We start from the raw sequence: 22,827 nt of genomic DNA, 5'->3' as shown, positions 1-22,827 counted from the left end.
CAGAGCTCCAGCGTTCCTCCGTGGAGAGAGGAGAACCTTGCAGAAGGACAACCATCTCTGCAGCAATCCACCAATCAGGCCTGTATGGCAGAGTGGCCAGGCGAAAGCCACTCCTTAGTAAAAGGCACAAGGCAGCCCGTCTGGAATTTGCAAAAAGGCACCTGAAGGACTCTCAGACCATGAGAAACAAAATTCTCTGGTCTGATGAGACAAAGATTGAACTCTTTGGTGTGAATGCCAGGCGTCATGTTTGGAGGAAACCAGGCACTGCTCATCACGAGGCCAATACCATCCCTACAGTCAAGCATGGTGGTGGCAGCATCATGCTATGGGGATGTTTCTCAGCAGCAGGAACTGGCAGACTAGTCAGGATAGAGGGAAAGATGAATGCCGCAATGTACAGAGACATCCTGGATAAAAACCTGCTCCAGAGCGCTCTTGACCTCAGACTGGGGCGACGGTTCATTTTTCAGCAGGACAACGATCCGAAGCACACAGCCAAGATCTCAAAGCAGTGGCTTCAGGACCACTCTGTGAATGTCCTGGAGTGGCCCAGCCAGAGCCCAGACTTGAATCCGATTGAACATCTCTGGAGAGATCTGAAAATGGCTGTGCACAGACGTCTCCCATCCAACCTGATGGAGCTTCAGAGGTACTGCAAAGAAGAATGGGCAAAACTGCCTAAAGATAGGTGTGCCAAGCTTGTGGCATCATATTCAAAAAGACTTGAGGCTGTAGTTGCTGCCAAAGGTGGTTCTACAAAGTATTAAGCAAAGGCTGTGAATACTTATGTAAATATGATTTCTTTGTTTTTTAATTTTAATAAATTTTCAAAACTCTCGAGAAAACGTTTTTCACATGGTCACAATGGGGTATTTTGTGTAGAATTTAGAGGAAAAAGATTAATTTAATTCAATTTGGAATAAGGCTGTAACAAAACAAAATGTGGAAAAAGTGAAGCGCTGTGAATACTTTCCGGATGCACTGTATATACACCCAAATAAAGGGAACACTCAAATAACACATCCTAGATCTGAATGAATGAAATATTCTCATTGAATACTTTGTTCTGTACAAAGTTGAATGTGCTGACAACAAAATCACACAAAAATCATCAATGCAAATCAAATTTATTAACCAATGGAGGCCTGAATTTGGAGTCACACACAAAATTAAAGTGGAAAAACACACGACAGGCTGATCCAACTTTGATGTAATGTCCTTAAAACAAGTCAAAATGAGGCTCAGTATTGTGCGTGGCCTCCACGTGCCTGTATGACCTCCCTACAACGCCTGGGCATGCTCCTGATGAGGTGGCAGATGGTCTCCTGAGGGATCTCCTCCCAGACCTGGACTAAAGCATCCGCCAACTCCTGGTGGATGGAGCGAGACATGATGTCCCAGATGTGCTGAATGGGATTCAGGTCTGGGGAACGGGCGGGCCAGTCTATAGCTTCAATGCCTTCATCTTGCAGGAACTGCTGACACACTCCAGCCACAAGAGGTCTAGCATTGTCCTGCATTAGGAGGAACCCAGGGCCAACCACACCAGCATATGGTCTCACAGGGGGTCTGAGGATCTCATCTCGGTGCCTAATGGCAGTCAGGCTACCTCTGGCGAGCACATGGAGGGCTGTGCGGCCCTCCAAAGAAATGCCACCCCACACCATTACTGACCCACTGCCAAACCGGTCATGCTGAAGGATGTTGTAGGCAGCAGATCGCTCTCCACAGCGTCTCCAGACTCTGTCACGTCTGTCACATGTGCTCAGTGTGAGCCTGCTTTCATCTGTGAAGAGCACAGGGCGCCAGTGGCGAATTTGCCAATCCTGGTATTCTGGCCTGTCTCCTGGTAGTGCCTCCAGCCTACACTGACAGACACAGCAAACCTTCTTGCCACAGCTCGCATTGATGTGCCATCCTGGATGAGCTGCACTACCTGAGCTTGTGTGGGTTGTAGAGTCCGTCTCCTGCTACCACGAGTGTGAAAGCACCACCAGCATTCAAAAGTGACCAAAACATCAGCCAGAAAGCAGAAAGGTACTGAGAAGTGGTCTGAGGTCCCACCTGCAGAACCACTCCTTTATTGAGTGTGTCTTGCTAATCGCCAATAATTTCCACTTGTTGTCTGTTCCATTTGCACAACAGCTGTGAAACTGATTGTCAATCAGTGTTGCTTCCTAAGTGGACAGTTTGATTTGACAGAAGTTTGATTTACTTGGAGTTATACTGTGTTGTTTAAGTGTTCCCTTTATTTTTTTGAGCAGTGTACTAATCAGTTGGTGCGATAGATTCTGATATATCTAGTACTATATATTCCCAGTCAAAACGGCTATATTAAGGTTTTAGAGAAAATGGGACTCCTAACAACCTGACAACAAGACATGGTAGACCACCAAAACTCAGCTTTCATCTTTGAGAAAGCTCCACTCACTTCAGATCTGAAAAAACCTACATGTTTCCTGATGCAGAAAAATGAACATCTGGTACTTAATTGCCAACTCTGACATTTGCACAGTACAGTAGGTTTAGGACAGTGTCAAAAGAAAGCTCATTATTGGTCTGATACTTCTCTGTAAGCTGGCTGTGATAGTTCAAAAAACCTATTAATACTGCCCTGAATCAAGCCTTTCAGGGATTTTGGTCAGATGCCAACATGCTGACAGAGATGCCCCGAGATACCACCATGACAGCCAAGCAGCTTAGAAACGCTCTTACTCAAGTAGAAGCTTGTTAGTCTGTAGATGACAAAGAAACAACATCTAGCTGTAAAATCTGAAATTTCTACCCACAATCCAACATATTAAAAAAACAACAAAAAAAACTAACAAAAAAACCCCACGACAATGCAAGAATACGAGAGCTCTGTTCACATAAAATTTATTTTTAGCTCCCATAACAGCAGATAATACTGCACTTGCACCAATTTAAATACACTGTCAAAGTTTGGAAGAAGGCAATCTAAGGAACCTACTAAAGAACAGAATAAAAGGCATTATTAAAATTGAGTATAAAATTTTTCTATATTGGATTTTCAGGTCATTAAGTTCACAGAACTTTTTCAGTTTTCATTGTAGTAAAAGAACAAAATAAAGCACATTTTTCTGTTCAGAACAGGCAAAGTATACATTTAAAATTAAAAAAATGAAAACAACACACTTTCACACTTTTTACCCTAGCACATAAACTTTGATAACTAACTAACTAACACACACCATGTAAATCAGCAGTCACACTAGTAATTTGCAATATGTCACCTTGTGAAAATGACATGACCAAGGCTGGACCAAAAGATTGCCGCCACGTTGTAGCAGTTAGGAAGCTAGCTAACTTGGTAACCAACTAACACACATGATATAAGAAAAAAAAAGGCAAAGCACAGAAATAAATATAATTAAAATGGATAAGTTGATACTTGTGAATTTATTTTGTTTTGCTGAGTTGTAGCAAAATATGTGTAGGTAACTGGCAGTGGGGTGACCAGTGAGGGCAGCAGCGCTTAGCCATTCAGCTAACTTAGCATCTAACCTACCGTCAACAGTAAAACACAAAGGTAAACACAAGTATCCTGGATAATTACACACTGTGATGCTGATGCAAAATGCAGCAAAAAACAGGTGACAGGTATGTGCAGCAGCGCTTAGTCTAGCAGGTAACCTAACAGCTACCAAGCTGAATAACTTGCCAACTGTAAACTCTAAAAGCACAATACTACCTCATACAGTCTCCTGAGTGACTTTCTCTTTTACATGTTTATTTATAGCCCATAGGCAAGCAATGTTAATAAGCGTTACTTTAATTTTAGATCTTCATCATGGTTACATGAAGCCCTTTCCTGCAGCCAAAGCAGTAGTGCTACTGGTTAAGGGCATGTGGAAGTTCACCAAAGTTGAACTTGATGCCAAGTTTCACATGCAAAATTTATTCACTATAGAAGTCTGCAATGGAAAACTGTTCATGGCTGTGAATTCTATTAAAATGGATACACTTTTGATCACAAAATTTAGCTGGTTAAAAAGCTAGTGTGACTGGGACTCAAGACAAAAACTGCTTTTTTTAAAAACATGAAATTAAATTATTTCTTTTTACTGCACTTTTTTTTATTAATGGTAAAAAACAGTCAGTACCAGCACCCCTAAGCCATGCAAAATATATCAATAATCACCTCCATAGGTGCATGGGAACCAATTTTTCTCAAAGGTATTATATTGTAAGTTTTGTAATTGTTTTGCCTCATATTGCTACACTTCTGAAATTGACAGTGCATTAGCAAAGTTCTTACCTGCAGCTACATCAAGATTTTGCATAATTTTTGCATGTTGGAGTTGTCACAATTATGACTATCCAAAACTGGATCCAAAAACAGATTAATAAATATGAAGCGTAAACTTCAGCAGACATGATCTGTCTGTTGTCCTTTGATATATCTCACCAATGTATATACGTTTTGCAGGTCAACACTGATCAACTAATGTGAAAATGTCCTTATTTTAGCTTCAACAAAGAATTTTGCTCAAACACACACACAGTAGATACACCTTCCATAGCAACAAAATCCACTCATGTTTCTATATCAAGTGTTTATATACCAGAGTAAAAACACTTTGACTGCACCAACTGCTTTAAACACACCAGTACCATGTTGTTTAAACAGACAATTTACACATCCTAATATAAGGCCACCTTAGGCAAGTGCTAAAAGTTCATTTACGTACATGCACTCAAGGTTAATTAGAAAGTATTTACAGTAGGACATAACAAGGACACAACTTCATAACTAGAAGGTTAGAAAGCCTAAGGGTGCAGTACACCTTAAGGTAAACAAAGCTTGTGTTCAAGATTCCAGTTATCGTGTTTCTTAAAGCACCAAGTCACAACTTTTTTTTAAAATTCAAATTAAAATCCTCAATCCTCGACCATTTGTTTTAAAGCTGAGGCAGATTTGGTACATTTACCTCTAGTCAGGTTCCATGCCCATAGTGACAAAGCCTTTAATTACTTTAGAGCAACAGTCTGAGAAAATAACATTTAACATGTAACGCTTTGGGTTTTCTGGCTTTTTGTCCGAGACACTGGAGGCATCTATGACTATATGACTTCATATCAATTTATACAACACACTCCATGTCCCAAACTTAAAATTTCAGATAGCTTATCAATAAATAAACTACACCAGACTGCTAGCTTGTAGTGCGCTCTTGGCTTTGCAGCAACATAAAAACAAAGTCTCCTGGGTACCGAGGAACATAAATCCACTTCTCTGAGGTAATCAAAGATGTTGTATTGATCCAGCAAAAGGAACCATAAAAAACAAACATTATTGCAGATATGCACGTTACAAAAACAAAGTCTTTTTTGGTGCAGGATCCATTTTTGCATAAGAAAAGTAGGCCCCAAGAAATAGAAGTAAAGGGAATGGAATTTTCTTCTCTATACAGTTGATCCTCATGATGATGGTTACTACCTCAAACACGATTTCAGATCTTTCTCCATTACATCAGTCCAAAGGGGAGAGAAGGACAGGCACAGACTGGCCCCCATTTAGGAATGAATAAATGGATGCGCTATTCTGACAGCCACTTTTTCCTTCCTTATGTTTTTCCAACTGAAAAGTTCATTCAGAAATTCTTAAAAATCTCTAGATCCTTTGGTGGCACCGGAGTGTCCTTCTTCCATTCATCTTCAGGGTAGGTGTCAAAGTTAGATGTGTCACCTTCGTGAGATACTTTAGGAATTATGGGTGGCTTTGAGGAGAAAGAGAAAAAAAGCAAGACATTAAGACATTAAAGAGTCAAAACCTTAACATATGGTTTTTATAATTATGCCACCACAGAAACCGCCACAGAATGCTGGAAACTATGATATCTGGCCAATATCTGGGCTCTATGAAGATAAAAGGATTTAAAAAGGAACGGCATGATACGTCAACATGTAGCATTACCAAGCATGTTGAGCTGAATTTGGTTTTATAAGAGTTCCTATATGGAGCATTAATTTAAACTGTGGCCCCACATAAAAAATTGGTTTTGAAACCAAGATATTAATCCATTAATGGAGATACTACTATGCTAAATATATACAAAATCATCATTTATAGGGTAGTTTCGATTGGGAGGTTGCTGTCCCGAACCCCTAAACTTGTGAAAGTAGTATTTTTTTCTTCAATTTTTAAGACCTATTTCTTTAAAAAGTGCAGTTCTATCATGAGTTTAATTTTTAAACAAATAACAAGCAACAAAAAATGCGGTCCCACATTTTCATGTTATTATGAAGACACAAAGGGTTTTAGTCCACAGGTAGAGCCTTATTTCAGTCACATCCTTCATTTTAGGAAGTGAGGCTGCATTCCTGTTCTTCTTGGTTATTTAGTGAGTAGTTAGATCCTATTGTTTTAAGGCAAATGTGTCCTAAAGTCTGAAAGTCAGGGCATAACATTAAGAACTTTCTCTACTGACACACATATTTTCTGCAATTAAATAAATGTCTTTGCGATTTAATGAAAAATCAGTTTTTTTGTTTGAACAACTGTTCAAATCTGTGTTTTCTAGTCATGTACCGGCTAGTGTTTTTGAGTTTTGCTTCAAATATGGTTGATTGGTTTATACCACAGAGATTTACAATGGTTGTACGATTTATTTGTGTTTTGCATGAAGAGTATTGTAGTGAGAGAATATTGATGGCTGAAAACATGAAAATCTAAAATGGTCAATTTTGTAAAATGAATAAGACTAAGGGATGCAATTATATGCGCATCTAATTTTAGGCCAGAATGGCTTTTTAATGGCTTCCCTGTTTTATCGTTATCTAAAAACATTTTTTTTTTTGGACGTTTGAAAGGCAATGCATATATTTTACCGTTCAGTGTTTTTTGTGGCCCATACCGATCGCCTTCCAGCAATAGCCAATACCAATTGATTTTAACTGATTTTAATGTAGTGGGATCTTCACACCAAGTCTGAAGCATTCTTCTGTCTAAACCCTCTGAAACTTTTTTCTTTGCTCTGCTAGAAGAGTTCTGCTGCCATCCTAACACTCATTCGTTTGGGCAGCAACCGTGACAGTGGAGCTCTGATTTTAACCCATCAGTACAATGCAGAAAATCCAGCAGTCTTTAAAATTATGCAGCGTTGCGGTCTTTACTCCTATAGTAAAAAGTCAAGAGGTCTGTATTTCCATCTAGTGACTGAGTAAGGAACTGCAGAGTCCTGTGACTAAGGAGGATTGCTGATCAACCAAAATATCCATCTAACAGTGTCCTGTGGGCAGCATCCTGTGACCAATGATAAAGGATTAGAGAATGACCAACACTAACTGTGCAGCCAAAAATGAGCTATTGTCTCTGACTTTACATCTACAAGGGTAGATGTAGAATGGACAGTGCATGGATACAGTGTTTAAAAACTCCAGCAGCATTACCGTGTCTGATCTACTCATACCAGCACCAACACACCACCATTATGCCACTGTCCATCCAGAATGATCCAAAAAACAGATATCAGATGAAAGGGGGTGCACTAACTGAATTGGCCGGTCGATATAAAGTATATACATAAACATTCAGCTATTAATGTATATAAACAGTTTATTTAGAAAACCGTGCCATATGGTTTCACATGACTACATGACTTTACAACTGAGGAAAAGGAAATTAGAAAATGAAGAGAAATGCCATATTTACCTTAAGTCTTCTATTCGGAACTGCCTCCCAATCTACAGACTTAAACCACCTGTGCTTTTTCACGTCTTCTGCTCCATTCTACAAGATAAAAAGAACATGAAGAAGCAGCCCATCATTGACTTTGAAATGATGTATAAAGGCAGGAAGAAAACTGACAATTGAAACTGAACTGTGAAATATGGAATCAATAAAAGGACTTATGTCCCTTTCACACTAAATCAGCTTTTATGTCCATATAGGATCACAACCGATTATAAAGCGATAATAATGGACTTGGAACAAGATTCAAGAACGCTGGGTGAAATCACGGACAATGAGTGTAAATTCCTCCAACATGCTCTTTTATCTTCACAAGGTCACTCAAGGCCAAAGAGCAGGAAAGGACGCGCAGGCAGACTGCCCACAACAGAAAAATAAAACCTGTATGTCATTAAATCATGTGGAACTTCCATGACGCCTTCTTTGTTTCAAGTAACTTCAAATAAAGAAGGGGAAACTAAAGATTTGGCAGCAATACATGAACACTGAAGTTCTTTTGGGAAACCATATTTGTGATGTGCAGACAGAGCAAAAAACAAAAGGTTAAAATCAACACTTGCTGTGAATAATCATCTATGAGTTTATTACCCTAACTACAGTTGATGGGAAAACGGGAAATGATGCCTAGACATCCATTCACACACTCCTCAGGACAGATGACATCAGCACAGTAGTATGTGACACATTACAAAAACAAACCAAGCAGACTGCTGCCATCGTACCAAATGCTAATTTGTGATATATCCTCCATTGGAGTACAACTTAATACACTGCTTCCTTTAGATGGAGAACTGTGGCTGGCAACGTTCACCAAAGCTGGCAAGTGCTACCATTTTTCAGCTACTATTTTCCCTTCTGACTTGATCACTTCAGCTGAGAAGCCTAAACATTGTGAGAGATGGATGGTTTTCAGAAACTCTGTCAACTAATCTTTCCATAGATAAGTTCACTTCTCATTCTGGTAATTAAGAAGACATTTCTTAAACAGGATCACATTTCTTTCCAGTCATACTGTTTGAAAACATTTTGGGATCTTTTAGAGCTTAAGCTGTTGTAGGAATGACAATTTTTCATATTTTATAACAGTAGTTCAGCTGAACAAATGGTTGATACTGATGCTAAATTGGCACTAGGTAATATTATTGTCTATACTGGTATAACAGTATTAGCTTCACACAGCAATACTGATTTTCAATTTTAGCAGTACTGACAGAAAAAAATGCAGTTAACTGCAATACATGGCAATATAAGTAATTTGGTGTATGATTCACATCATTTTAAGAGAAAAGTTCAATATACATAAAAACTAAACACATCTTCTTTCTGGAAATGTGGTCTCAAAGTTTACAACATGGTTTAAGGTTCCCTTTGGGATAATTTTAAGGCATGCAAAATAGAACAAAAACAGTTCCAGTTTTTCAGTGTAAAAGCTAGGACATTCTGTTAACACTGAATACGAGTAATCATCTTCAATCACTTAAATACCATGTCCAAAAGTTTGAAGACACCTGCTCAATCAATATTTCTTCTGAAATCAGGGGTATTAACAGGGAGTTTGTTTCTCCTTTGCTGCAGTAACAGACTCTGGGAAGTATTAACGTCAAATGTTGGATCCTTATTGTGAGGATTTGATTGTATTCAGTCCCAAGAGGTCAGGTACTTATGCTGAATGATCAAAAAGGCAACACCAACTCATACCACAGGTATCAGAAGGAGCTACATGGCTCCCAAGAATGCAGCCTAACGCCGGGGGGCTTTATACCTGTCTAGTTGACACTGGGCATTAGGCATGGTGACCTTAGAGTATCCACTCCTGTAGTCAAAGGGTCAGTGAGGCTACAGGTTTTTATTCCAATAAGGCAGAAGGACACATGAGCAATGGTTTGAGGGCTGAGACCAATTCCATCATGTGTGCTCCCACTTGTTTGGCATGAGAACTTGCAGCAACATCAGCCCTTTGTGGATAAGCTTGGACACTCCAGGCCTTAGGATCATTTGCAGCTGCTCCAGAGTGTCCCATTCTATTGCCACTGCTTTTCTATGGAGATTATGCAAGCTGTGTGTCCACAGTGGCAATGAGTGCATCTGAGTTCATTGATTCTAGACACTTTTCTCTATTCTCTATTCTGCGGGGTTGTCATTGCACTCAAATGTAAGATAAGCTCAGCTGACTGTGAAAGAATAGTACCATGCTTACCTTCATGTTACCAAGTCTTCTTGCCCGGTCAATTACCAGAAATTTCTTGATGAGATCCCTGAAAGGACAAACACAACAGAAAGTACATAAGGACTCAAGCCTCTAAGGGATGCATGATCAAAAGCAGCCAAGATCAGAAACAACTAATTTTTACTCCAAACACACATTTGGCAATTAGCCAATTTATTATTTTTTATTATAGTTGAGCTGTGTTGCAAAGTTATTTAAGCAATAGAACACGAGAGGGAGTGCGTTATCGCTTTTATACAACGTTAAATAAATAAAGTAAGAAAGAAATAAACGCGGCATTTAATATGTTTTAATGTTAGTAATTCCTTCCGCCACATTATAGTTCCTTAACAAGCAGCTTGTTGCTACGCCAGAGTAATGAGCTCTGCTCACTCGCTGCACAGCCGGCAGTTCGTTCTCCAGCTCCACACAGACCAACTGACAGTTTGGGAATTTAGTGTAGTCTCATCTTCAGAGTCTGACCAAATCAGCTGCAGGTCAAATGTGATATTTCAAACTATTCATTTTCTGTTTGTGTGTAAAGTAAGAAGTAAAAGCGGTCAAATAGCTTGAATGTCTCCTATCAAAGTTGCTGCTTAGCAACAGCGTCTCAGCGGAGTGATACAGTGTATGTGAAAAACCCGTGATGTTACGGCAATATAACGGTTAGAACGCATCTCGTTTAAAATGCATATTAAATGCCCACACCCTATATCTTTTTCTTTGAGGTCCACTTATAATGATACTGTGGATTTATGTACCAAAAAAAAGACAATTTTCCTATTTTTGTCCATTATAATTAAACAGTCCGCTTTTGTGTCTGTGCTTTTAGGACTGATCTTTAAATGACCTCGGTTCTGTTTGGCTGCCCTCTATTGTGTCTTGCTCAAAAACCTGTCTGGGTTGAAAAGCTCCTTATAACTTCAGCATGAAGGAGAGGGGCTAAACTGCTGTAGGCTGAATAGGCAGACATGTGAATGTGACAATACAGAAACAGTGAAAGCAAGTATTATATATATGAACAGTGTGGACTGAGCAGTGATCAGTAGGTTTTTAAACTTTGTTTATATACTACAATAAGCTCATCCAACAAATTGACAAGCAAGTAATATTATTTATGTTGATAAATTTTACTAACAGAAAGTACTTGAGATGTGCTAGTGTGATCCATGTGTTTACCTACACTTTGTGAGCTGTGGTTTTAGAAAAGAAAAAGTATGTCAGCCTATTTGGCTGTAAAAAAATTGGAATCGAACATCAAAATTTGTAAAATATAAAACCTCATTTCCAAAAAGCTTAGGACGCTGTGAAAAATGTAAATAAAAACAAATTGCAATGATGTGCAAATCATTTAAACCCTATATTTCATTGAAAATGTTTTAAAGACACCACATCAAATGTTGAATATGAGATGTTTTATTGCTTTAATTTGATGCCAGCAACATGTTCCAAAAAAGCAACAAAAGACTAGTAAAGTTGTGTAATGTTTAAAAAAACATCTGGTGGTTGACTGGCAAGAGGTCAATGACATAACTGGGTACAAAATGAGCATCTCGAGACTTTCAGAAGTTGGGGAGGCGTTCACCAGTGAAAGACTGCATGATCAAATTGCAAAAATTCAAGAATAATGTTTAACATAAAATATCAAAAACCTTTTGCTTTTCATCATCTACGGTACATAATAACATTAAAAGATCCAGAGAATCTGGAGAAAGCTATGTATGCAAGGGACAAGGCCAAAAACTAGTATTTGCTGGCCATGATCCTTGGGCCCTCAGACGTCACTGCATTAAAAACAGACATGATTCTGTAGTGGAAGGCACTGCATGGGCTCAGAAACACTTCAGAAAACCACTGTCTATGAAAACAGTTCGGCGAGCATCCACAGATGCAAATTAAAACTTGTGAATGCAAAAAAGAGTTCATATATAAACAGGATCCAGAAATGCCATAACCCCCTATGTCCTCTGTGCTAAATACCACTCAGCTTGTAATCACTGCACAGTTCAAAAGCTAGTATTCATGATGGTACAGGGGTGTATTAGTGCACATGGCCTGGGTGACGTGCACATCTGAGAACGCACCATTAAAGCTGAACAATATTATCATGTTTTGATCACATATGTTGCCATCCAGACAATGTCTTTTTCAGGGAAGGCCTTGCTTGATTTAGCAAGGCAAAGTCAAAGCACATTCTGCATGTATTACAACAGCACTGCTCTGTATTAAAAGAGCAGCTGAAATCTTATATCATCTTATGTTTCAACATTTGATTTGTTGTCTTTGTATCATTTTCAATGAACTATATGGTTGATCTGCACACTGTTGATCTTTTCGTTTTTGTTTACATTTTGCACAGTGTCCCAACTTTTTTGGAAATGGGTTGTACTAACCCGTTGATAGAATATGATTTTAAGAAATTCAATAAACACACATCCTACGCCAATGCATTTAAAAGAAATCTCTGCATGACTAGAGCAACAGCAAAACAGGAGTAACAATAAAGTTTCCGCAATATACTATAGTTTCATGACAGCCTTGTAATTTATCTTGAAAGGTTTTAAATCTTGGAAAACCACATGTTCCTGTTTTTGGGGAAATAAGAGCTTGACATATTTTGTAAACACTGTTACAGTTTCAACTAAATGGAGTGCAAAAATAGTTTTGAAATGATTGTGATGTCATGCGCTGTGATGTAACAGCCTATGCAGTTTAGCTCCACCTTAAAGTGGAGATCACATTACAATGGCATTATTGGCATGGAAGGAGGAAACCTATTGGGAAGCAAACGCATTTCTATAGAGTTTGCACCACACAGAAGCAGCATTCTATCCACATGTCTGACTTGGCCACTTACATTCATGATTTATTGCTGCCTTCACAACATTCAATTGCAAGTATTCCCATCTCTTGCCATACATTCAATTCTAAGGGCAACCATGTGCATCTTACTCTGTGCGCTGCCAACTAGCCTATTAGTATGTTGACTGCATTAGAGGAGCCTCATATTTCCTTTGCTTATTATATTGTCAAGCTAACGTGCGCAGTGCCTCCAGGGCTTGCATTCGTAGTGACCTTAGCCTGCACTCTTGCTAGGCTCAGCACAGGGTACTGCTGTGCAGATGCTAACCAGTTTCTCAGAGATAGCTTATCTAGTATGTCTCTTTAAGCCTTTGCTGACATACAGCCCTGGTTTTACTGATATCCGGCCTACTTTTCACTGTCAAAGCCACAGATATGGTTCCAGTCAGAAAACTGCTTTGTGCCCAAGGGTCTGAATCAGTAAAAGTGGCTTCATATGTCTCCAGTATGTCCTGACGTGAAAGTACGAGGCTCCCACAAACCATGATATAATGCTGATGTGAATGGACTAGGAAGCTACAGCAGCCTCTTTCATGCTAGCACTATGAAGCTGTTCTTCAGCACGACTGCCCGATTCCGGCCTGCAAGCCATAATGGTGGCAAAAAAAGATTTTCATTTAGCTGATATGACAATATTTATTTTGAAAGTGACATAAATTTCAGCTGATTCCACAGCAAGAACTCTTATATTTCTCCCATCGCTCAGCTCACCTGATCAGCAAAATATTTTGAGTGCTCCTATTGTACACGACAGTGTTTTACAAAGTCTCAGAACTTCCAAAGCAAGTTTTATGAGGAACTCCTAAGTTTTGCTTTGATAGGAAAGTGGAACTCTTCCAGGCCTTATCTATATTACTTCTACTTGATAAATGTGTAATTAAGCAACAGTTTGTGAAAATGTTTGATTTTCCCAATTGTCCTTTTACTCCAAATGTTGTCAATCAGCCATTACACGTTTGGTATCTGATGTTTGCTTCTTAACTTTTGCTTTGGAGCTACAGGTCTAATGTAGATAAGAAGTAATGGAAGCTTGTACTTTAGTTATGATCATCATTCTAACTGCATGCCTAATTCATCTCACACTTCAATATTTCAAGCAGGTTTCCATATATTTTTCTAAACTTCAGTCTTAGAAGTTGGTTGCGTTTTCTGCTCCTGACGTTATCACAAATTCAGCGGACAAATGGACAGAAACTCCTGGACGGTTTTTTCATATCTGAAGTAAGAGTGGAACTTGATTTTCTCCTCTCTCTCAAAGATGAAAGCTTTAAGTGCTGTTTATGTGATGGGGACAGGTCTTGGTGGTCTACCAGGTCTTTCACAGCTGTTAGGAGTCCCATTTTCTCGATCTTATAATACAGGGTAATTCCAAAAGGTTAATCCAATTTCAACCATATTTTTACAACCGAGAGGCGCCTCGGAACCAATCGCATACCAACGGAAAGAGGGTGTCATAGAGTTTCTGACTATCACCAGAAGATGGCTCCCTTCAGTCTGCGAGGAGATGGTGACCCCTCAGCAGAAAGCCTTTAGCATTCTCCACTTCAAAAAGAATGAATCTGTCATAACTGCAATGTGATTTTCGTCAGCAGTGAACCTACAACTGTTCAGAGCATCCGTCATCGGTTCTACAACACTGGATGATCTCCGAAATAGCATTGAAAGAGCTGTGAGTTCAGTGATACCCGACATCCTCAAATGAGTATGGGATGACAATGGTGCCAATGTTGTCCGTATAGCTGGAGGAAGTCATATTGAGCACTTGTCTAATTACAAAATAAACTTTAAGCTCACTTACATCATTTACAATGTACTGCACTGTTCTGCAATGATTTACAAGTGAAATAAATCATTTTGAAATAGGATGAATCTTTTTGAGTTACCCTGTATATTTTACTTTGACTTTGCCCTTCTTTCTCTTCTATGTTCTATCTATGAAAATTAATAATAAATTACTTTGGTTTCTGACTGTATTCAGGCTGTAAGATAGCCCAGACTTTGTTTTGTAGATGAGAGTGTGTCATGCCGTTTCAGAAACATATAACCTTTTGAGATAACTTAATAACTCACTGAGTTCCAGGAATAGATAAGATGAGTCAGGCAGTTTTGCGTGATGCTATTTGATTTACATACATTTCCACTCCTTTTCAGCTACATTAACCTGAGCTACAGTGCAAAACTAAAGAAGCAAACTTTAGTTACAAAGTATGTCTTGCCTTTTGACTACATTTCAAGTATGTAATTTGTGTTAATCAGATTTTGTGATATACTCTACCCTTCAGCTGACTGAAGACAAAGAAGAGATTTCAGTAGAAGGGTTGACTGTGTAATGCTCTATGTGGGTCAGAGGGATTCGGGTTGTTACGAAAAGAGGGAATAATCAGCGCATTCCTGCACTCTGCAGCTGTCTCTGGCCTGAGCTAATGGGTTCACATGGGCACAAGCCAGTTCATTACAGGCCATTTTGGTGTGCATGTGTGGATGCTAACTTATTTGTCTGTGGACTACAGACTAGTAAGCTGTGTACAGGTCAGAAAGCAAGCCCACCAACAAGCATGTATTAGCAAAGTGTGCAAAGGTGATTTGGTGTACTAACTTCTTTCAAAAGCCAGCAATTAAGGACCCAGAGCTCAGCTTGATTAATAGACTTGTGTACTTTCTAAGCATATGTTTAACGGAGAGCTCATAATTAAGGTTAATTAATTTGTCATTGCCTTGTTCGTTTGGCTCAAGCTTACTTTACGTAGAAATCCAGATGCCGTGGAAACTCCAGCTTTCCTGCCAGGATTTTTTGATAGATGCCAAAAGGGTTGTCATCGAAAAACGGTGGGTACCTAGCAGAGGAAAAAAAATACAGACATCATTAAAATGGGGCATTTGATGACTTCTTCTGAATGATTGAATATACATTTTTAAATATGAACAAGAACACAGACATTACATCAAGGGACAAAAATTAGACAAATAAGAAAAAAAATGCAGATGATGATGGGAAATCTACTAAATAAAGAAATACATTTTTATAAATATATTTTTGCTGTCATTGAAAAATAATAGCAATTCTTGTGTCAAAGAGAAAAAGAGCAGGAGGGAACCTTTAAAAACAATAATGTGGAGTTTGTCTTATTGGCAGGTCTAGAGAATTTAATACATTTGTGCAAAATGATGAAATGTAACAGATGATGTGTCTCCAGTTGCTCAGTTACAGAACGGATCTTCCAAATAATAAAAACATTGGGGCCAGAATTCAGCTGGAACTGGTGTGTGCGTGCGTGCATGTGTGTAGGAATGCATATCAGAGTAACTACTTGTTGCGGCACTTGTCACATTATTAAAATCATGTTTCACATTGTGTCAAACAATACAAAAACATGAAAGAATGACAGTAATATATGTTGTCAGTATGTGCCTGGTTTTGTATTTCAATGCTGAATCTTGGTGTCAGTCTGAGAAGGGTAGTGTGTCCTTAGTTTACCTGTCTGATTAAATAAAGATAACGAACAAACAAGTAAAGTGAACTGAATTTGAGTGTTTGTGTGCTAGCTGCCTAAACCCTAACGGTCTGTATGTGGGTCTACGCTTCAGTTATTCTGAAAACACTAAAAACAATGAAAAGAGTCAAAATAATTCTTAGAAATTACTGAACAATTCGCTTAATTTATGTAATTTAGAATGATTTATAGTAGCTACTAAATAATTCACAGTAATTATTGAATAGTTCACAGTAATTACTGGATACATTATGATAACCTCTTAAAAATTCTAAGTAATTAGTGAATTATTCCTAGCAATTAGTAAATATTCATAGTAGCTCCTAAATAAATAATAGTAGGTACTGAGTAATTCATATTAGAAACTGATCAATTTATAGTAGAAACTAAATAATTCATAGTGGCTAATTAACTATACACATACATACTTTAAAAGCCGTTTAAATATTACAACAGTCAGTCCAAAAACCGCTGGTGAATATGCACATGAAACAAAAACTCTGGAACAAGAGATCTAAGTAGAGAGTAAAATGTACAAACTTGTTTAGATTAAAGTGCCAACATGCCACATTGGCAATATTTTGCTTTCCAATCAACGAGGGCAGAGAAACAGAGTGGTCTGTGCAGGATACAGTAATTATTATAAAAGATGTAATAATGTTAGATATAGTAAACATTACACTCAAAGAAAATGCAAGCTATAGAGAAAGGCTCTGTAATGCTCATGTCACAGTAACAGTATCTGGATCACTATATTATAACAATAATTCTGCAGATGATATTTTTTCTAAATTATTTACATTTACGGCATTTGGCTGACACTCTTATTCAGAGCGACTTACAATTTGATCATTTTTTTTACACATGTAGGCCAAGGTGGTGTTAGGAGTCTTGCCCAAGGACTCTTATTGGTATGATGTAGGGTGTTTGCCCAGGTGGGGATTGAACCCCAGTCTACAGCGTAGAAGGCAGAGGTGTTAATCACAACATTATCCCAACCAATTACTCCTACAGTACACTTACATTATTGTCCAGATTCGACTGTTACCTGTCTGACTTTTTTTTTTTTTTGCTTCCTCTCATGTAATCTTGCACAGCGCCACTAGAATAGGCAAGGCAACACCGGCCTCAGATCAGAGTGTCTGGCCTTTTTGCACAAATAACCTCCACTGCAAGGCTATTGTATGAAGTCACACAGTTGAGCTACAGTAATGGATTTAGCAGCAGCAGCTCGATCAACATGTGAATGCCAGAGAGAGAGAGAGAGGGGAAAAGAGAGAAAGAAAGAGAGGGGTACAGCCATGTTGGATGCTGGCGACACATGGCAGACACAGAAATGTTTTGAGTTATGCAACCAAAAACGCTTTACATAACACTACAGGTGTGGCTGGACTTCCAGAGAGCAAGATAACTATAACCTGTATCTTCATGTTTACTCCATTTTATTTGTTGTATGTCCATATTCATCTTCTTTTCTTCTTAATTTGTTTTTCTTATATGTATTTTCATACTAATGATTCAAACTTAATATTTTATCTTTTAATTTTTTTTTAACTGTTATGCTGAATTTACTTTAATGTACTGTATGACTTTGGTAACATTGATCTCTCACCCTGTCATACCATGTAAAATATATTTGATTTTTTTGAAAGAGAGAGTGAGAGGAAGAGACAGAGAAAGTGAGGGAGACAACGCATGAGAGAGACTGTAAGAAGACAGAGAACATGGGAGACAAAAACAAAGAGAGAGAGAGAGAGAGAGAGAGAGAGAGAGAGAGAACGAGATTGAATAAGAGAGACACAGCGAGAAACAGAAACATGCCACCCTGCCTTCACTGCAGTGTCATTCTGGTTTCACTCCCAAAAGACCCTTTTTTGTCAAAGATGTGGGAGAGCTTTGACCCCTGCTCTGACCATCTGTCCATCATTACAGGAAAAATGAGAGATGTTGGATTAGAGGGCTAATGAGTTCATCGTTGTTTCAAGTGCTGTCATTTGTGTCAAATTAATATTTCACTTTAGAAGAAAAACACAGTGATTTCAGTGTCATTTTTTCCTTATGACGTACATATCATTATGTGCATAGAAATCTACTTGATGTTACATTCAATATGTATTTATTTTGAATACACTGACATCCAAGTGTCTGCTTTATTGTTTGGCTGTCAATAGGCATGTAACAATGCATTGTGACAGTGTGATATTGCGATATTGCCATGGGAAATTCAGACTGTGCATCATGGACAATGGATATTGTATTTTAAAACAAGATTTTAAAACAATATTGGCGTTATCTTGTGAAATGTGCTTTTAATATGAGAGACAGTGCACTGACCTTCTATAGGCTTCCACAGGGTAAAGAACAAGATCAAAATTGCATTTGGAAACTCTAAGGCAGTGATCTAATGTTCTCCACCAATGCCACTATTATTTCTAACCTACCATAATAAAGAACATATTACTTAGAGCTCGCCTACAACTATTTCATTTCAGTGCAGATGTTTAAGTTGCCTGTTCGATTTATTTACCAGTTGATTTTTAAGAACATAGGTACACCAAGCAAGAATACCAACTAGAATACTAGCTACCAATCTGATAGGTATGGAATTAATGATTTTATGTGTAAAGTTTTTAGAACATAAAAATGATTCAGATTTCATTTTGAATTTTTATCATGCATCTTGCTTTAGAAAAACGTTTAATAAAAAAAAAAACTGACAAAAACTGTAAATAAACACTGAATTAACATTCATCATATATCATACAGTTATTGCAATATCCTTTTATTGCAATAACATTTTATGCTGCGTTTATATGACAATGGCAAACAGGATAATCCATGTTTTTCTTTTCATGTACAATAAAACCCACATTTCAATGAAAACACCACCAGAAACATGAGCATGTGTTCAGAACATCTTTTACAATAAAATAGTGGCTAACACCAACTACACACAGGCTGACACTATGACAATGTTTACACGAATGCATGCCATTATCAGCATACACCAACCTGTAAACGCAGCATTATGTCCACATAACACAGCCCTGACTGCACTGGACTGAAGTACTGTATCAAATTAAGCTTTCAGCACCAAGTAGAACTCACACGTCATGCATACGGCATCTTTACTGACAAGCCATACGTCATACTTACTATCAGTCCACTCGTTAGAACCCAGATGTTGGACGGTCATAAAGAACCGAGCAAAATGAGTGCTAGTTGACATTCTGGAGACTGTCCTGCACAGATCAGGCTCAGATGCAGACTTTACATAGCTAGATTCTGGAGCTAATCAGCAGAGTTTCCACAGCAAGGCCTTGGTCTGGAGACTTCAATTTCCTTCAGAGTTCAAAGAGGAAGCAATGCCCATCTGCTTTTACAGTGAGGGATTACATTAGCTCTAGTCTTGGCTAGCTTGGAGTCACATACACGCACACTGCAACATCCTCATCCTACTCACACACTCACATGCAACCTCTTGAATAATTGCTGAGAGCAAAAATATACACATTTGAAAAAGATCAGCGGAAAAAAAAAATCAATGGAAAACTAAATGAATATAATGAGCTTACTGCAAAATGGGTTGCCATATAATCAGCAAGCTGTTATTATGTGGTTTATGAAGACACTGTAGGGCTGTCACAACAAAATTGGAGTTTGATAACAATATCGAGAGTAGAACTGCAATGATCAATACCATTAGATACCACCATAAAAAATGAGCAGCTTAGTTAACATGAATGATTATATCATTTTTTCTTTTGATCAAGAAATTAATATTTTTCAAATATTAAATTAAATATGCAGCTAAATGTTTTAAACATAACCTCATTCACATTCTGAAGGTGAGGTGTGAAGTGAGGTGATGAAATGCAACACAGCTTAACATTCACCACACCAAGAAGCATTTAGAAAATGGGTTTTGCCTTGAACTGATTGCTTCAGCAATTGAATTATGCAGAAATGTCCCTTGAATGTAGACTAAATACGATGTGAACCTGGTCCTAGTTTATTTAAAGAAAACTTTGAAACTAAGATATTGAACTGTTTGCCAGATGATTTTAAATATTGTGCAACTCTAATACACCAGTTGTTTTTGTTTACAGACTCTCTGTACTCTGTCTTTTTAATGGTACGTGCAACATCATATTATCATACCCACTTCTAATGTCAGATGATGCGTAGTCAGATCAAACTAGGAAACTACATATTTTTCCTACACAAAGCTTTTGCTACATTTCTATGCGCAATCTCTGACAAAGCAGGCATGCAGCGCTGGAGCTCTATTTGCCACACAGGCCTGATGGAGGCTATAGTGAGTATGCAAGAAGGGAAAGGGGAGGTTGTGTGTGTGTGTGTGTGTGTGTGTGTGTGTGTGTGTGTGTGTGTGTGTGTGTCTTCCAAGGGACTGGAAAAAAAGCAGAGGGCCAGGAGCGGGTCTCTCTCTCTTAGGACTGAACACTTCTAAAGTGGTGAGGAGCGAGGGTGGGTCACTTTTTCCACTACGCAGTCGTCTATGAGAAATTCTATGGCACATTTAGAGCAGAAAAAAGGGCAGGTAGTGGATACATACATGAGAATCTGAAGCTACTTCTGCACATTTTGCCTTCTAAAAAAATCTATTTTATTATTTTTTAAAACCTGTTGAAAAATGACTGCTGCCTTTTATATTATGTAAACCATTTATGACAAATGGACCCACAGAAACTATCAAGATAAAGTTTTGTTACACTAAAAAGTGATAGTATAATTCAACATTAATTATAACTCACAGCTCTTGGAAGCAATCGCTGAGATTCTGTCAAATGTGTGGACAATAAACTCTCAATCAATACCATATTTGTGTTTGTAAGTGGAAGAGATATTTTATAATTATTTGAAATGAAAAACAAGTTACAGTTTCACGCCCCGTTTTTCAGAAAATATAGAGTTGAATGTGTCAATACAGAATGTAAATCAGATGAAAATCAATTAAACCTCTAACTAAAAGACAATAACGACTCTAATCCTAATTGGTGTCAGGTTTTGTTAATAACACTGCATAATGAATTGCTCCTTTTTTTGCCATGGTTTTGTCATTCGTTGACAAACATCTCAATAAAGGAGACATATTGAGTGTAAATAGAATAAATTACACAACTACATATATAACTAACCATGTAATAGTGTAATTACATTTAACTATGAAAACTGGCAGTAAAAACCTCTAGAGATTAAAATGAATAGCTTTTTTCCTCTCCTCCTATAAAGTGACTCTCTCTCAGATAAGTTTTGTTATGACATATATTTGTGTAAATGTTTTATCAAATTAGGACAACTAAAAAATCAATGCATTACACTTTTTTGTTACATATAGTTTCACTCACACAATAAGCAATGTGCCAGACACATCAAGTCCTCCAATGGCATAGTAAGAAATAACAGCACATTACAAAGTATGTATAATCGATATTAAACAAGCTTCATGGAGAGAAATCTTCAGCTTACAAGATGTGCAAATTACTTTTGTGTGGTTTGCTATGCTGTTATATTTGGACACAGAATACAGCCACATTTTCTAAACAAACTATTTGATGTCAAGAAAATTGTAGTCCTTTTAAGCAATGGGATAATGGCCAGGTAGTTCCTCTTTATAATGGTACACTGAAGCTTCTCAAAACAGAGAAAACAGTAGCACTGCTGGGCTAGCCAGCTGAACAATCAGACATGAAAGCTTGTACAGTGGCGTTGGGGCATCCCTGTGGAAAGTTACTGGTGTATTTAGGGGTCAAGTTAGAAACAACAACAAGTTTGTGCTGAATCAGATGATATAAAACACTTGTGTATTGGATCACTACTTTACAGCTGAAAATAACATCTACCCCTTCAAGGCTTTGTCCTTAAATAGCTAGGAAACTGTACATTTTGCAGCTCTACTGTAGACCACAGCTGTCTTAACTGTTTTCCAGTCTGACCAGTTCCAGATGAGTGCTGCCCTCTAGTGCTAAAACACTTCCAGCTCAACCCCTTTCTGGGCTACCTTTCTGACTAGCTACTGTAAATGTAAACAGTAAATGTAAACAAGGGAATGTAAACAACCACTGCAGCAAATTCAGTCTACATGGCCACTGCTTTAGATGCAGATTCAACTGCCTCAGAGCTGCTTTCACTTTCAAGGTGTAACTTGAAGCTGAGGCCAAACAAGGTTTCACAGAGGAAAATCCAAAATGACAGTGCAATTCAGTGCCCTGGTTGTTTGTCTTTCATATGAGAACCCAGAACTTGATGTCTTACCCTGCAAGCATCTCAAAGATGAGGACCCCCAGAGCCCACCAGTCCACAGCCCGGCCATGACCTTTGCTTTGGATGACCTCTGGAGCCAAGTACTCAGGAGTGCCACAAAGTGTCCATGTCCTAGAGACAGATTTAAAAAAAAGAGGACAGAACATTGACTCACGTTATTCTAATATTCCGTATGCATTTCTGAAATTATGAAAATGTAACGCTCAAGTGAAATTGTTTTCTTGTAGCAAGAATGAAGAACAGACCTAATCATAATAAATGTCCTA

The 22,827-nt window shown here is 38.1% G+C and overlaps 1 protein-coding gene across 1 annotated transcript in view; it reads right to left on the bottom strand.

The window, feature by feature from the left end:
- Positions 1-2,864: 2,864 nt before the first annotated feature.
- The window catches only part of prkx (protein kinase X-linked), a 63,174-nt gene continuing 43,211 nt past the window's right edge, over positions 2,865-22,827 (bottom strand). The window contains exons 4-8 of the mRNA XM_017699127.2: positions 22,553-22,672; positions 15,524-15,619; positions 9,915-9,972; positions 7,679-7,756; positions 2,865-5,744 (exon numbers count right to left, since the gene is read on the bottom strand). Of these exons, the coding sequence (XP_017554616.1) occupies positions 5,619-5,744; positions 7,679-7,756; positions 9,915-9,972; positions 15,524-15,619; positions 22,553-22,672 (478 nt within the window). The 3' untranslated portion in view covers positions 2,865-5,618. The remainder of the gene's footprint in view (positions 5,745-7,678; positions 7,757-9,914; positions 9,973-15,523; positions 15,620-22,552; positions 22,673-22,827) is intronic.

This window comes from Pygocentrus nattereri, chromosome 12, assembly GCF_015220715.1.
Source record: "Pygocentrus nattereri isolate fPygNat1 chromosome 12, fPygNat1.pri, whole genome shotgun sequence".
Classification (NCBI taxonomy): Eukaryota; Metazoa; Chordata; class Actinopteri; order Characiformes; family Serrasalmidae; genus Pygocentrus; species Pygocentrus nattereri.
Note: the sequence above shows the minus strand (reverse complement) of the source record. Positions and strands in the feature narration are given on the sequence as shown.